The sequence below is a fragment of the Xenopus laevis genome, chromosome 5L (genome assembly GCF_017654675.1).
Source record: "Xenopus laevis strain J_2021 chromosome 5L, Xenopus_laevis_v10.1, whole genome shotgun sequence".
Taxonomy (NCBI): Eukaryota; Metazoa; Chordata; class Amphibia; order Anura; family Pipidae; genus Xenopus; species Xenopus laevis.
In genome coordinates, this window is record NC_054379.1 from 84,979,216 (window position 1) to 84,995,860 (window position 16,645).

Here is a 16,645-nt window from a genome sequence, read left to right on the forward strand (position 1 = left end):
AGGTGGCAAATAGTCTTGTATGATAAATCTTGTATTTGACAGTTTTGACCATAAAAATTTTGAAAATGTGAATTTTCAATTCAACCCTTAATAAATCTGCGTCTTAGTGTTGGTTAGTACTGTACACTTGATTGGAGCAATTTTTTTATGTGTGGTGTCAACAAAATAATATATTCTCCATTGTTAAAGGCAATGTAAAGCCAAAAACTGGACTGTGTTGTGTATAAATAAAAAAGGAATGCAATGATTTGTAAAAGTTGTGTAAGCTCAATAACATAAAAAAAGGCATCTGGGAGAGGCTGGGTCTCTCAGAATTAAAGATGCGGAGGGTACACCACTCTACGAAACACTGTGTGGCAAATAATGCAATGCATTCCTCAACATAAAACCGCAAATTGCAATTTGAATATATCATCCTCTATGGTACATAATAGCATTAAAAGATTCAGAGAATCCAGAGAAATCTCTGCATGGAACAAGGTGAAGTATTGGTTAATATGGCTCTGGAAAAAATTCCGATAACCATTGCCGTGAACATAGTTTATTTTTGCACATACAAATACAAGTTAAAACTTATCATGCAGAGTAGAAACCTTATATAAGCATGATCCAGGAGCACCATGACTTCTATGGGCCCAAGCTCGTTTAAAGGGGTTCGCTTTAAATGTACTTTTAGTATTATGTAGAGAGTTATATTCGGAGATAATTTGCAATTATTATTTATTATTGGTGGTTTTTGAGTTATTTATGTTTTTATCAGTACCCAGTTCAAAAGCCAGAATCTGTGATGGTACAGTGGTGCATTAGTGACATGGAATGGAAACTGTTGAACAGCTTAAAACCTGTATCAAGCAAGAATGGGAGGTCATTTCACATTGAAAATTGCAGCAATTGGTCTCCTTAGTTCGTAACGTTTACATAGTGTTGTTAAAATAAGAGGTGAGAAACATGCCCATGTCCCAGCTTTTTTAAACATGCTTCCGGCATCAAATTAAAATAAACCTATATCTTTGAGAAAGCAATAACATTTCTCAGTTTTTACATTCTATACTGTATGTTGCCTTTCTATCGTTTGCAATTAAATACAGTATAGGATTTTAATGGATCATTAAGACCAAGGACCATGAAACTACAATGGTACTCCCTATCCTGCTTTATGTATTCATGTCTTATTACAATCATGTTTCAGTGCATTCACAATGTATGTTAAAGAACTCAAACATTATTGTTTAAAATTTTATCGCAACATGGATACTTTTGTATGTGCACCCAAAATGCAAAAAAAACACTTGCCATGGTTTACAAAGTTATTTGTAATTACAACAGCTACTGAGAGCAGAATCTTTGTGGCCTTTTCTATGCCCTAGTAGAAGACAGCAAATTATCAGACCTGTGAAGAAGTATGCAAGGCATTGGGATAAAAAGAGTCTTGACTTGTCGGTGAACAGTGAAGCATGGGGCAGACAAATGCTGCTTTCAGTTTGTAATAATATTTAAATTACTTAAAAACCAGTGAAATGTTTTAAAGTATTGGAAAGTTGCTGAAAATTAGACTTTCTTTCATTAGGCAAAATTGTATTTGTGGGTTTCCATCCCCTTTATCAATAACTTTTATTTTAAAATGTCCGTCAAGCAAATATTCAATTAAGGACAATAATGTATGTGTGTTTTACCTTTTTAATTTAATGACTTTATTTGAATTTTACCCATTCAATTTTTAATGTGGTGAATTCCTCAAGAGGCCATTGGATCTTAAATGTCAGATGATTAATCAAAAACCTCTTTATTTACTAGGCAAATAATATGAATGCACATAGACTAGCAAATGCTACATGCAGATTGCTGCTTGCTGTGACAGAGGTTTAGTAAATTGAAAGAAATTAATTTTTAGCATGAACAAATTTTCTCTGTGGCGTTTGGAGTGACTGATTTTACAGATGCATTTGAGCTTTGGGTTTCAAATCTAAGAAAAAAAAAATCTGATTTTGTATTTGGCAACAGGACATTAGTAGTGGCTGTTTTTACAGATGGGGAGGTTGTAAAGATCTAAGAAGAAATCCCAAAATCCCATAGGTGAAGGTGATAAATGTCTTAGATCAGTGTTAATGGAAATTAGAGAGGCAACAACATCAGGACAGTTTCTTAGTGTTTATCTGCATCACTGTGGACACAGAATCATAAACATAGTACATGAGATATAGTATATAATATTATTCTGGAGGTATAGAAGTGATAGACTGGGTGTTTGTTTACATCCTTGCTATTACCAGTGATACAGTAGTACTGTGGTCCATATAGTACTGAATATTATGGGGGTGTAATGTGAATAGGACTGCATTTCTCTTATGTTCTCCTATTTCTTCATATAATGTATTGATTGTATTTACTGTAGAGCATAGGGTAGCTGACCAATCCATTTTGTGCATAACTATGTTCATTTACAAGAGATGTTTGTCTGTTGTGTAATTAACTTGATCACAAAAGGCCCTATCAATCCAAAAAATAAAAAGCAGCCTTTATTGTCAATGCAAATATAGCATTATGATAGACACTTTGCCCAGAGTGCAATTTAAAGGTACTCACAAGTCCAATTATTTTTGATTTAGCTTTAAAATATTCTGAATAACATCTCTTCCTGCTGAGTATTTGTCTGTGGAATGATGTTTTCTTTTTTCAGAACAAGGATTTATAGTAATAGTGTTGCTGTTTTATCATTGTAAAGACCTGTTACTGGCAGTCTTGCATTTTTTTTGTGGTATGTTTGAGTCAAATTATATAGGATGATCTTGGCACATGTTGGGGATGAAGTTACGTGTAGTCTTGGTTTGGAGTGCACTGTTTCCTTTCACTACCATGCATTGTACATTTTGTATTTAAGTTGGAAGTTTGTTTAGTCAGGAAACAACTTTTTGTGAAATGCCATTGTTAGAAGATACCTATACTGTTGGGTTGCATAGCTGTCAAACTGTGGGCGTGGAAGTTATTGAAAAATTGAAACCAAAATATACAATTATATTAGCTTTTTTATGCACTTTTTTTGGTGTATAACCTCAAGGTTGTATGACATTTATGAACAGATGGCTCAGTCACGAGTCATGAATTACTAATAGTCACAAGGTAGCCACGCAGGTACATTTAAATCCTAGCCTCTTGAGGTCCTTGAGGCTTGGAAATTGACAAAACATTCTTTACATTGAGCACAACCAAAAAACGTTACACTTTCATACCTCCCAACTGTCTTTTGCAGAACAGTCCAGATTTTGACAGCCCAATCTGCAGTCTCGGGTTGTTACTGAAATGTCCCGTCTCTTTGATCCTGTACTAAACAGCCAGAAAAAGATACGTTTATAAAACTTAATTGGCTTTTGACAGAGAGCCCAGAATATGTGGCAGGTGCACTTGGATACTTTTGTAACAATTTAAGATAAGCAAAGAACTATTGTGTAATTTAAGATCTCTTGGGGAAACTGGGATTTGCAGGGCAGATCACTTTCATTAGCAAAACTGTTAACACATAAAAATCACATAAATGTTTCCAAACTTTCATAACCTGCCACATTTTGTAAAATGAACATGGTAATTAGGGGGTGTGGCCACAATATGGCTGTGGTCAAAATGTTCACGGAAAAACTTTTGGTCCCACTTTCTATTTCCAAAATGTTGGGAGGGTATGCACTTCTGAATCTACCAGTGCTTTAATTTGAGACTTTCACTTTCAAAAAATGTGACTGCAAGAATACTGATGCTGCTATTAATTTGTGTGACCTCTCACATTAAAGAATCACTACACATTAGCTGTACCTTTCAGCTTATGGAAAATTTTATTTTTTCTTCAGCTGAACAGGGCAAAATGGAAGCTACACCATGTTTGGTTCTTGCGAGGTAGATTCAATTAACAGTGTCCAGATAATTCCCCTTCCCCCTCCATAATGGACTCCTAACAAAATATTCATAACAATAAGGTAACGGGAGAGGGTTGTAGACTGGTCATCTAATTGTATACCTTGCAAGGTCTCTCTTTCTTTTGAAGGGGGGGGGGGCATATGGGTCATATTGGTTAAGTGATTTTGCAATTGATCCCCAGCATTCAGCTCAGATTCAAAAGCAACAGATATGAACCATGTGCCCCCCCCCCCTCAAGTCTCTGATTGGTTAACCAGTCAGTGTAAACCAAGAGAGCTGAAAAGCAGGAAGTAGTATTCTGGCTATTATGTTATACATCCACTGACTCCAGCCTTTATATATTACATTTTTGGCTAACTAACTATATTAGAAACATTTTTTGTTTTACGCAGCCTATCTAATTACCCAGTTTTTATTTTTACACTGAATAATTCCTTTAAAGGTGATATAGGATAAATTAAAAAAAAAAAAAACTATTTTTTTGGCAATAATGTATACTATATGGTGCCAATTTTACTTTTGGCTGTAAATGAATATTGTCTTCAAAATGAGCCCCTTTATTTTGAGTTCCCCATAGATGGTCTCTGGTCCCTGTTTCAAATGAAGGTGGGCATGTCCTAATGGTCCCTGCCAGAAGCACAGTATAAGGGGGACAGCCAATCACAGCCATGTAGACACACAAACAAAAACAGGCTTCATTTCCCTGTGAGGTCAGCCTAGATGCTGATTGGTTCCTATTCTACAGTGCAGTATGCTGAGTGCTGCATGCGCCCCTGAAAAACCTGGAAAAGGAGGCAACAGGAAGTGGAACAAATTTTCAATCTAATCAAAAACACAACTTTTTAAATCACATTTCTTTAATGCACTACTACATTCTGGTTTTTCTTTTTACAGACTATCTCCTTTAATGATCTTTTCAAAGGAAAATTCAAAATCATGAATGATTTAATAAAATGGGGTTTGATTAAAATGAAGAAGGATGCTGTTTTGAACCTATATTTGCTTGTAAATGATTTAAATAATTTCTGTATAAAATGTATTTTAACTTGCAATGGACATTTTTTATTTAAGATAGAACTGCAATGTACTTTGCTATTGGGGCCTTGCTTTGCAACCATGTATTCCCAATCAGCTGCACGGTGTCAAATTATCTTTATATGTGAAGTCTTTCCAATTAATTTTTACATTCTGGACGTGTAATTGAAACCTGTCATCCTTGACCTGAATATAATTAACAGGATTTGAGTCTAAATGCTCAGTGCTTTACAATAACACATATATGATTTATGTGTTATGCCAATCATATTTTTTCTGTTTAAAAGCAAAATATAAAATGCAGTGGGGAAAAAGATCAGGAGCCAAGTCGTACGATTATATTCTTGCAGGTGAAACCAACAAGGTGATCTTAACATCTCTAGAGACTGACACTTGTGCAAAGTTGTCACATTTGATTAAAGAATTTGTTGCCTACAATCAGAGTTGACATTGTTGTATCAAAGGTTAGTATAAGAATAATTAGTGAAGTGATTAACGACAAAAGAAATGCTGTGTAATGTTGAGGGATCAATTTTCCATTTAAAACACTTGCACCATTATTTAAACTTACATGTGGTTTAGTTAATTATCTATTTTACAATATTGAAAAGCTGCATTTCTCAAGACGCGCAAGCTGTTCTGTCCCATCTGCAGTCCAGCTAATAAAATGTGATTTGCACTGACTCCAAACAGACTGTTTTTACCCTAGAAAAAATCTACAGAGCAGGTGTTCTTATGATATTACTTAGCAGAACAGTTAATATGACCCCATTGCTGAAATTGCTTCTCTCAATTGGTTTCTCCTTGGAGTGTACGCAACTGTTGTGTGCATAAAACAGTATGCTCTTAGGAAGAGCCTTGTACATACTGTAAACATTATTATGTTGTTTAAGCTTTCATATCAAGTTTTAAGTGCCTCTGAACAAGAAGATATATAACAGCTATAAAAAAAGATACACACCATGGGGAAACTTTTTTGAGTTGCATATTAAGCAGGTTTTAATGGTGCACTATATCTCAATGCAGTGCAGCATGCTAGAGAGGAAAGCCATATACTACATTGAGGTTGCACTCCATTGATTATCATTTTAACCTGCTCTGTCTGCACAGTGCCTATAAAAAAGTATTGAACCACTTGGAATGTTTGTGTCTTAGAACATCGAATCACAGTGGGGTTAATGTTTGTTTTTTGTTTTTTTTAAATCTGGGCAAACCAAAAAACTGAAGCCACCGTATATACCTGAGTATAAGCCGAGTTTTTCAGCATCCAAAATGTGCTGAAAACGTCTACCTCGGCTTATACTCGAGTCAGTGGGCAGTAGCTGAGATTGCAGTCACTTTTAATCATACCTATACCAACAGTTCGCTTTGGGAGAGACTGCAATATCACGCAGCGCCCTCTGTTGGTTATATGAAAGAATAACAGTGAGTGCAATATCACACAGCGCCATCTGTTGGTTATATGAAAGATTAACAGTGACTGCAATATCACACAGCACCCTCTGTTGGTTATATGAAAGAATAACAGTGACTGCAATATCACACAGCGCCCTCTGTTGGTTATATGAAAGATTAACATTGATGGCAATATCACAGTGCCCTCTGTTGGTTATACGAAAGATTAACAGTGATGGCAATGTCACACAGCACCCTCTGCACATGGTAGTGGGACAGTGGGACAATGCACACAGTAATCTGTTTGGCAATTCTCTGTCACCATCAACTATGCAAAGAAGTCCGGTTGGTCGCTGGGGGGAGTCGCTTTGGCGGAATGTGCACTGCTGGGAGACAGGGCTGTAGTTGTGTCTAGTCTTATACTCGAGTCAATATGTTTTCCCAGTTTTCGTAGGTAAAATTAGGTACCTCGGCTTATACTCGGGTCGGCTTATACTCAAGTATATACGGTACTCCATGTTTGGCTTTTGAGAGGTAAATCATTAGATTACCATAATATCATACCTCCCAACTGTCCATTTTTCGTGGGATAGTCCCTATTTTGACAGCTCAACCCGCAGTCCCGGATTGTTACTGAAATGTTCCTTCTTTCTCTTTAATCTCCTGCACTGAACAAACAGAAAAAGATACAAAGTTTATAAAACGTAATTGGCTTTTGATAGAGAGCCCAGAATATGTGGCAGGTGCACTTGGATACTTTTGTAACAATTTAAGATAAGCAAAGAAGTAATTGTAACAATTTAAGATAAGCAGGTCTCTTGGGGAAACTGGGACTTGCAGCTTAAAGTGGACCCGTCAGCCGGGTCCTATCCTATTTTATCATGTTAGTCAAGTAAAATGAACTTTACTTACACTGTATAAATTATTTTAAATCTTGTCTCCTTCATTCTGGGAAATTATAATTATAGCAAGCAGGCAGGAGCCATTTTGTGGGCACTGTTATTTAGGCAAGCCTTGCATCATCTCGTCAATCTTGTTTGTGCACCAGAATGGGGTAACTTATGTCCATTCCCATGCACTGGCTACACAATTAAATGAATAAGAGAACTTGAGAAACGTGGGGAGAGCAGTGACATCTAGGAAGTGCTGAATGGAAAGTAATTGTTAGCCCCGCCTCTATGCCTAAGGCATAGAGGGGGGGCAGGAAACATTTGATTGACAGGTGAGATTTTTAAAGTTTATAACAGCTATGAACTTTTAATAAAAAAAAGAATTTGGATTTCATGTTTAATTTGAAAAGGACTTTTATTATCCAGCTTTTTATGTCTGGGTGACAGGTCCACTTTAAACGGCAATTTACTTTCATTAGCAAAACTGTTATAACACATAAAAACCACATAAATATGTTCAAACTTTCATAACCCGTGATGGTATTTTTAGTAGTACCATTTTGACCTTGTGTAAGACAAAACTCAGTAAAGGAAAACCTTTAGTAATAGTCAGGAAATTTATTCACACAGAATACAACATAATAGTTTTGTCTGGGTAAGCTGTTGGAGTAACACACAGAATGTCACCCAAGGACTTACCAAAGACCCACCTCTTGGTCCAAGCGTTGTATAGCTTTCAGAAGGCATTTACAGTAATTATGACAGGGGTACATGGAAATACCATACATGGTCTGGCGAGGAGACTTACTGGCATATACATTTATACATTCCTGTAAGATGTGCAGTTTTGCAACATAAGAGATTTCTGGTTCCAACTGTCCACAGCCTCGTAGACATCTGTTAGCTAAACATAGCCATTGTGGTACAGCCAGCTATTGAGCAACACTTCTGCAAAAGGGGCGCCAAGAGACATGCTGACACTATGCTGACACTCTTCTAAGTAACAGAGTGGAGATCATTTATTTGTATGGCTTATATAAGTTATATGAGTGACCATTGTCCACAGTTGACCATAAGCCCTGATAGTCCATCCTGCCTTGGGCCCTATAGCGTTACGGCGTCATAGAGGGTGGGGGTAACAAATATCAACCCTCTGACACTAGCCATTCGTCCGTCATAGGAATTAGACCGTTCCAGATATATTTTATACAAACACCTGCCAAATTTTGTAAAATGAACATGGTAATTGTCCCTTTTTCTATTTCCAAAATGTTGGGAGGTGTGTAATATAACCCCCTCCCTTCACTTCTTTGTTGTTGGGTTGTAATTATTTTTTTGATTGTAACAAAGGGATGTTCAGCACAAGCCCCTATTCATTGCAATTGACTCTCTGCATCTGCATCTTGTGGCCACCCATGGTAAATTGTGAAGCACTGTCCCTTAGGCGAGTTTTTCAACTTTTTTCAAGTTTTTCCATAAGGAAATGCCCATAATTAAAAATAACACTTAATAATAATTTTGCATAAACTAAACAATAAAATATTCAATACACACTGCTGGGTAGGCTAAATAAGAGTGACAATCCTGTCTCAATCAGCAACTAACAGCAGGGAATAACAGTCAATGAGCCACCTGCTTTAAGACGGCAATGATAATTACTAAGCATATACAGTCAATGTACTTTATAAAGATTTAAGAGATCCCAGTTGAGCATCTATTATTATTATTTGATCCTGAACTGTAACATAGTTGAAATAAATGACCCTCTGGTGAGTAAACATTTTTTTGCAGCCCAGTGGATATATTATTAGTTAGAGACAAATGCATACACTTGTGAATCTTTTACAATGACTTTAGAATAGAATGTAATAAAGCTGAGATGCACTTAGTTGTGCTCCAGATCAGATGTTACAGAGCACAACATTAAAATGCTAGGGTTTGTTTATTTCCTTTTATCCTTTGTATTTGTCTAATGGATATATTAAGAGGGCTAGAGTAATTACTGCCATGATTGCCCACAGCATCTGATTCTGCAGTTTTAGCACTGAATTCAACACTGTTTTTAGTATCTATGACCATAAATTTCCTTATTACCTCCTGCAGTAATGCTGCAGTTGTAAATCCCTCTGAACAAATCTATAATAAACGAATAGGTTGTGGATTATAACATTTTCGTTTTTACCCAGTACTAAAAAAAGCACAATATATGGTATACATTGGATTAGAAATCGTAGATACATGGGAATGTTATTGCATTGTGGAAACCATATGCTTGCAGTTTCTTGCACATATAGGGTTAAGTCAAGCTACAGTGAATCATGGGTGACTCATAGTCTGTCTGGCTATTGAACTGTTCAGGTGCCTCCAGGTACTTAAACAATGCTGTAAATCCCTGTGCGAGAAGCCTGTTAATATTGCAGATAGCTGTCATCGAAGCACCAATACAAACTAAATGTGCATACAATAAATACACACATGCTAAATAGTGAATTAATTTTAATTAAAATACATCAAATTAGACATGAACTTAGAAAATACACACATAATAAGTTATCTTTAACTATGTAATAATAAGAGTAAGTGGATAATGGTCTCTAAGCTTATGGCAGATCTGTACTTACTTTTCTTAAAGGAGAAGGAAAGCTACCAAAGCAGTTTATTGCCAATTGATTAGCTAAAATAGTGCAGGTTATAAGACTATATTTATTCTACTTTACCTGAGTAAATGGCTTTAGATGCTCTCTCTATTTGTTTAGGATAGCGGCTGCCATATTGGCTTGTTGTGACATCACTTCCTGCCTAAATCTCTCCCTGCTCACTCTGGGCTCAGATTACATCAGGGAGTGGAGTAGGGGAGAGGGAGAGAGGAGCAAACTGAGCATGTTCAAGCCCTAGCCCTGGAGGTTTATGCTGAAAACAGGAAGTGTGATACAGAACAGAAGCCTATGTATACACAATAAAAGGCCAGAAATGCAGTGTTTCCTTTGACAAGTTTACTGCTGTATTTATATAGACCTATCTGATAAAGCTTACTTAATTTTAGCCTTTCCTTTTCCTTTAATTCAGTCTATTTGAAAATGGTAAATTGAGAGTTTCACAAAGTTGATATTACAGTAAGGCTGATGGTAACAAACTTTAAAGGAGCAGTTCAGTGTAAAAATAAAAACTGGGTATATAGATGCCGTAGGCTGTGTAAAATAAAAACTGTTTTCAATATAGTTAGTTAACTACAAATGTAATCTGAAATGACTGGATGTCTAACATAATAGCCAGAACACTACTTCCTGCTTTGCAGTTCTCTTGGTTTCCACTGATTGGTTACCAGGCAGTAACCAATCAGTAACTTGGGGGGGGGGCACGTGAGTCATTACCATTGCTTTTGAAGCTGACCTGCATGCTGAGGATCATTTGCAAACTCACGGAGAAAGGAAATTTGGAGTATTTGGATAAAATGGACAAAATGGACTCTATAGGAGATGGCCTTTCTGTAACTCTGAGCTTTCTGGATAACAGATCCTACATCTGTATGTGAATACATTAAAAAATAATTAAAGGGGTGGTTCATCCATACATTAACTTTTGGTATGTTATGAATGGATAATTATGAGCAACTTTTCAGTTGGTCTTCGTTTTTTTTTTTTTGTAGTTTTTTTTAATTATTTGCCTTTTTTGCCTCAGTTTTCAAATGGGGGCCATCTAAAAAGAAAATGCTCTGTAAAGCTACAAAATTTTATTACTACTTTTTATTATCTTTCTGTTCAGGTCCTCTCCTATTCAAATTCTATTCTCTTATTCAAATCAATGCATGGTTGCTAGGGTAATTTGAACCCTAGCAATCAGATTGCTGAAATTGCAAACTGGAATGCTGTTTTTAATGTCAATATTAAAATAAAATATATTATAAGCATAGCGTAATCAAGCTCCTGGAAAAGGAGATACTGGCTCTGTAAAGTAAATATATGCTGCCATTGTCTGGACTGGCCATGCAAGTGTTTGGCATCTTTTATTCTGGAGTACGAATATTACTGAATCATTAGGGAATATGCACATAAAGTAATTAGGAGATATGCATATAATTATATACTTAAATAATACATGCATTAAACATTTTCAAAAGAACTGCTAGCGCTGATTTAGTAAGCAAAATATGCATATATTTAAATATCTCACAAATGTGTAATTATTAGCCAAAATTGTTTAAAGAGAATATTTTTTTTAATTTAAATATGTACATTTTACATGGTGATGTTTCTAATTACAGCAAGTAAAATACATATTTATTTGTTTCTTCTAAACGATTTAATACTTCCAAATGTAACCTTCAGCAACATTTAAAATGTAAATGTTTCTCTTCTGCACTATTCCCTATGGGAAGGATAAACCTGTAGCAAATCCTAATAATAATTCTAAGTGAATCTAGAATGGGGGAAGTTACATGGGCTGAGAGAAATTTAGGTTGACAGGAAAAATATTTATAGTTAACCCATTTTTATTCAGCCATGCCCTCAGACGTCTGCTGGATTGAAATGCTTTGCATGAGTTGCAGTTCGTTAAGTAAATGTGACACGTTATTTTTCCGCCATTCTGAAGCAACAATATAGTCTTAGACAAACTTACTTGTTGGGTTTTTAGTTAGTTTCGTTACTTTGCAAAGGATTTATGTTGGTTGACAGTATAATCATGTTTTTATAATGACACCAAAGCACAATATTTTTGAAATTCTTTAACATTTATACATGTACCAGTTCTCAAAACTACAAACATTTCAGTTTAATAAAAATTGTACTGTAAGAGTTTTAATCCTACCTGTGTACATCAATTTTTCATTAAAGCTATCGGTAATACAGAATGCAGTTCAGCACAGGTGCCTCAGAGCTTTGTTAGGGAGAGAAGAACCTTTGCTTGGAATGCTCAGCCACAAAGCAAAAGCAATTTCACAGTGCCACCAGTGTGCCTTTTAAATCTGCAAGACAATTATAATTTGATTATTTAATCAATTTAACTGTGTATGTAACTTATCGGGAAGTGCTTGTGGTGGAAATGTTACTCAAAGTTTCCGTTTGAGGAACGCTAGACTATGCTGAAACACTTTTTTTCAGCCCAGTTAAAGGTTTGTTTGTTTGGAAGGTGAACAGCCCCTTTAATGAAAGGGGCTATGTAAGGGGTATGACAAGCTGAGTGATTTGATTAATCACTTCAATTACTATTTCTTATTGACATTAAAGGAACAGTAACACCAAAAAATCTAATTGTTTTAAACTAATTAAAATAGAATGTACTGTGTCCCTGCAAGTAGTGTATTTGCTTTAGAAACACTACTGTAGTTTATATAAGTAAGCTGCTGTATAGCCATTGGGCAGCCTTTCAAAGCACAGGTTACATAACAGATAGCAGATGTATAATTCCATTGCATTCACTACAGAGCTTATCTGTTGTCTGCTAAGTAGCATGTGCCTTTTTTCCTTTAAATTGCTGTCCCATGGCTACACAGTAGCCTATTTGCTTAAACTATAGTAGTCTTTCTAAAGCAAACACAAACATTTTGTCAATGCATAGCAACAGTATATAATACTTTAAAATGTTTTTATTTGTTGGTGATACTGTTCCTTTAATTATGATGTATCGCCCAGAAGTAGTATTTATGACCCCCAACACACCATGGTTGCTGTTTACAGTATGTTATTGGAAAGGAATACAGGTAACAGATATTTGTGCCATATGTGTAAAGAAGAAAAGTATACCCATTTTCAGCATGAATTCAATTGTGCTAAAAAAAATTGTTGCCATTCTTTTTTTTTTTGCTACAAATATATGCTTTTTGTTATTTCTCGAGCTAAGCAAGGTGAACAGGGAAACTGAAGCTGCTCTGTTTTTGGCCCATGCAAAGTATATAAGTAAATTACCAGTATACAACCCCCCTCCTTTTTTGTTTTGTATTACCATACAGCTATGGGATCCCTTATCCAGAAACTCGTTATCCAAAAAGTTCAGAACAATGGGGAGGCCATCCCCCATAGGCTCCATTTTAAGCAAATAATCATTCCTCATAATAGATCATCTACCTGTACTAATGGTTTAAAGTGCAAGGACCAATGGTAGCAGTATGCAATGTGCATGTTTTGGGCTGAGAGTGAATAGAGGTAGAGTGGGTACGATGGCACTTAATATTTTGAGTATGATAGATTATGGAAGAGTACAATATAGTGGGTAGGTTGGATTTCTTGATTAATAAGATTTTTGTGCAGAAGGAACATGTCCGCAACAGAAGCAGCATTCTAGCAGATGTTTAAGAGCCTAGATAATTTGTTAGACACCTTGAAAAACTGCAAATTTCTTTGCTAAATATATTCCATTACAGTTTACTAATTAGTGCAGTATTGAAGTACAGCTGCTAATTTCTGTGGTTCATTTCAGTCCAGTAATTGTTTCATCTGTATTATTTAGGCACAGTTACATGTATAAATTATAGCCGTTCTAATATTTGTTGATGCTTAGAGCAAAGTTAGCTTACTAAACTGCTAAATCATTTCACACTTGTATAAAGAAATTCACATCTATCATTACCATTGCTTCTGATGCTCAAATATGCCCGTTTGTATATATTAAAACCTTGGATATTTTGCTTGTTCCGGATGTCATCCAAAACCCCTCTTAAATCCTCCATCTCTTGTACCAGTTTAGTTGTCTCTGGACCGTAGCCCAAAACTGCCCTGCATACTCAAGGTCAGGCCTTACCAGGGACTAATAAAGTGGCAAAATCTCATCCCTCAAGCTAATGCCCTTTTTTAATAGAAGACAGTACTTTATATGCTTAAGCAGCCACAGAATGACACTGCATGGAATTAGACAACTTATTTACAAAGTTACCCCCAATAAACTACCATTTATATTATTTCTACCAAGTGCATAACCTTGCATTTATCAACGTTGAACCTTATTTTCCAGTTTGCTGCCCAGTTTTCTAATCTAGTCAAATCACTCTGCAAAGTGGCAACATCCTGCACAATTTAGTATCATCAGCAAAAAATAGAAATGGTACTTTCAATGCCCACCTCCAGGTCCTTAATAAATAAATAAATAAATTAACGTTGAAACACAATGGACCAGGTACAGAGCCCTGCAGTACTCCACTAACAACACTGTTCTAACTCTTTGTAAACTATCCTTCAGTCAGTTCTCTCTCCAAGTACAAATTTATGTTCCAGACCAATATTCCTTTATTTAACTATTGACCTTCTGTGTGGTACATAATCTAAAATAGATTTTTATTATTTATTTGACATATTTCTAGAGGTTTTTTCTGTTAAGAAGTGCTTGAATAGATTTCCAAAGTAGTTCAAAATTCAGTGATATCATGTTAAATCTTATAAGTATCTGATTACTGTGAAACCTAATTGGGACTTGCTTATATTTGACTTACAAGGTTAATTCAGAGCACAAGGAGTAGTGACTCTACTGCTCTCAACCTGCATTTTGTTCCGCAGGCGGAGAAAAGTGTATCCACTCTCCACGAATCTGCAAAGTACAGTTTTTGCCTGAGTGCAGGTGTGCAGAGTGGAGATAGGCGAAAGCGGGCATTTTCAGGCTGATCTCCACTCTGTGTACTTGCACTGGATGGAGATGCAGGCTGAGAGCAGCAGAGCCAATGCTCCATATTCCCTTACCCTTAAAGGGGTGGTTCACCTTAAATGTAACTTTTATTTTTTTAATAGAATGACCAATTCTAAGAAACTTCGCATTTTGGTCTCCATTATTCTTATTTTTAATTTTTTTTTTTAATTATTTGTCACCTTCAGGCTTTCAAATAGGGGTCATTGACTCCATCTAAAACACAAATGTTCTGTAAACCTATCAATGCACGGTTGCTTCGGTAATTTGAACCCTAGCAACCAGATTGCTGAAAGTGCAAACTGGAGATCTGCTGAATAAAAACCTAAATAACTTAAAAACTGCACATAATAACTGATAATCTCAGAATATCACTCTCTAATTTACTAAAAGTTAAGTTAAGTCAATAACCCCTTTAGAGCAGTGGCATTCTGGCGGTTTGTACTCTGCGTACTTTCTAATGGTTTAATATCTTGTCACCTTTCCGTTATTTGATAACAGGGTTCTTTATATGTAATATAAAATCATAATGTCCTAATACAGTTCTACGACTTTTGGTTTTATCTATTTATTTATTTGTGTGTGTGTGTGTAAGAAAAAAGGGAGTATTTTGCACAGATAGGTTTATTTCCTGTTCAATCTGGGTTGTTTTTCTTAGTTTTATACTTAATTAATAAACAAGCCCTCATATAGATTAAGAAAATGCCATAAAACAACAGATTCCATATAAACACGTAAGAAAGAAAATCATGGTAATCCAAAAATAGAATGTAACAATACATATAGATGTTTTACTTAATATTTTCTTTTGAAAACCATTATTTTTTTGAAGGGCTCATTTTTAAAGATCACGAACGCAATCCTGTGCTACAGTGATGTTAATATATACAATGAAAACCTTGGGGTCTCCAGATGAAGTGTGTTATTGATTTTAAGACTCACTGGTTGTTATAAAGATATCCATCATCCTAATAAAAACGAAAGAGGGAAGGATGTTTCTTTTTAAAAGATATAGAGTATAGTGAACTGGAAAATATAAACTTTCCATGAAAGCAGAACAATTTACTGTAAATATTTTATGTTGAAATGAAATATCTAAAATCTTTTAAGGTATGGCATTCGTTATCTGGAAACCTGTTATCTAGACAGCTACAAATTACTTGAAGGGCATCACTCATTGACTTACTTTTTATCAAATAATTCTCATTTTTAATGATTTCCCTTTTCTCTGCAATAATAAAACAGTATCTAGCACTTGATCCTAACTATGATATGATTAATCCCTATATATATTTATATAATATAGCTTTTGATATTTATATATGATATAGCATATATCAAAATGAATCACTTCAATTAAAAGAAAAAAAAGACTGGAAATTGCTAAGCACTTTGTTTTTCACCTTGCAGATGTTAGTTACCACGCCTGAGAAGTGGGATGTCGTCACCAGAAAGAGTGTTGGTGATGTTGCCCTGTCCCAACTTGTAAGACTTATGATATTGGATGAGGTGCATCTGCTTCATGAAGACAGAGGGCCTGTATTGGAAAGTTTGGTAGCACGAACATTACGGCAGGTAAATGCAAATGCATGTTCTTTAAGCAGATGTTTCACATTATATTCATTACCTTAGACATCAAATACTCTGTTTATAATCCTTAAACATAACAAAGGAAGACACCATATCTACACAATCTTGTGAAGTCTTATTATTCATCTGGCCTTAGTATGGTGGATGTCATGTTCTAAGCTTATAGCAGTGGCTTGACCTATTTGACAATAAATCAAATATTTTTGGCCTTCAAATTGCCTGCT

At 35.5% G+C, this 16,645-nt stretch overlaps 1 protein-coding gene across 2 annotated transcripts in view; it reads left to right on the forward strand.

Annotated features, from left to right (window-relative positions):
* Positions 1–16,645, forward strand: part of ascc3.L (activating signal cointegrator 1 complex subunit 3 L homeolog) — a 327,995-nt gene that overhangs the window by 102,175 nt on the left and 209,175 nt on the right. For both annotated transcript variants that reach the window (XM_041563009.1, XM_018263366.2), the window contains exon 11: positions 16,242–16,406. In XM_041563009.1, coding sequence (XP_041418943.1) covers positions 16,242–16,406 — 165 coding nt within the window. The remainder of the gene's footprint in view (positions 1–16,241; positions 16,407–16,645) is intronic.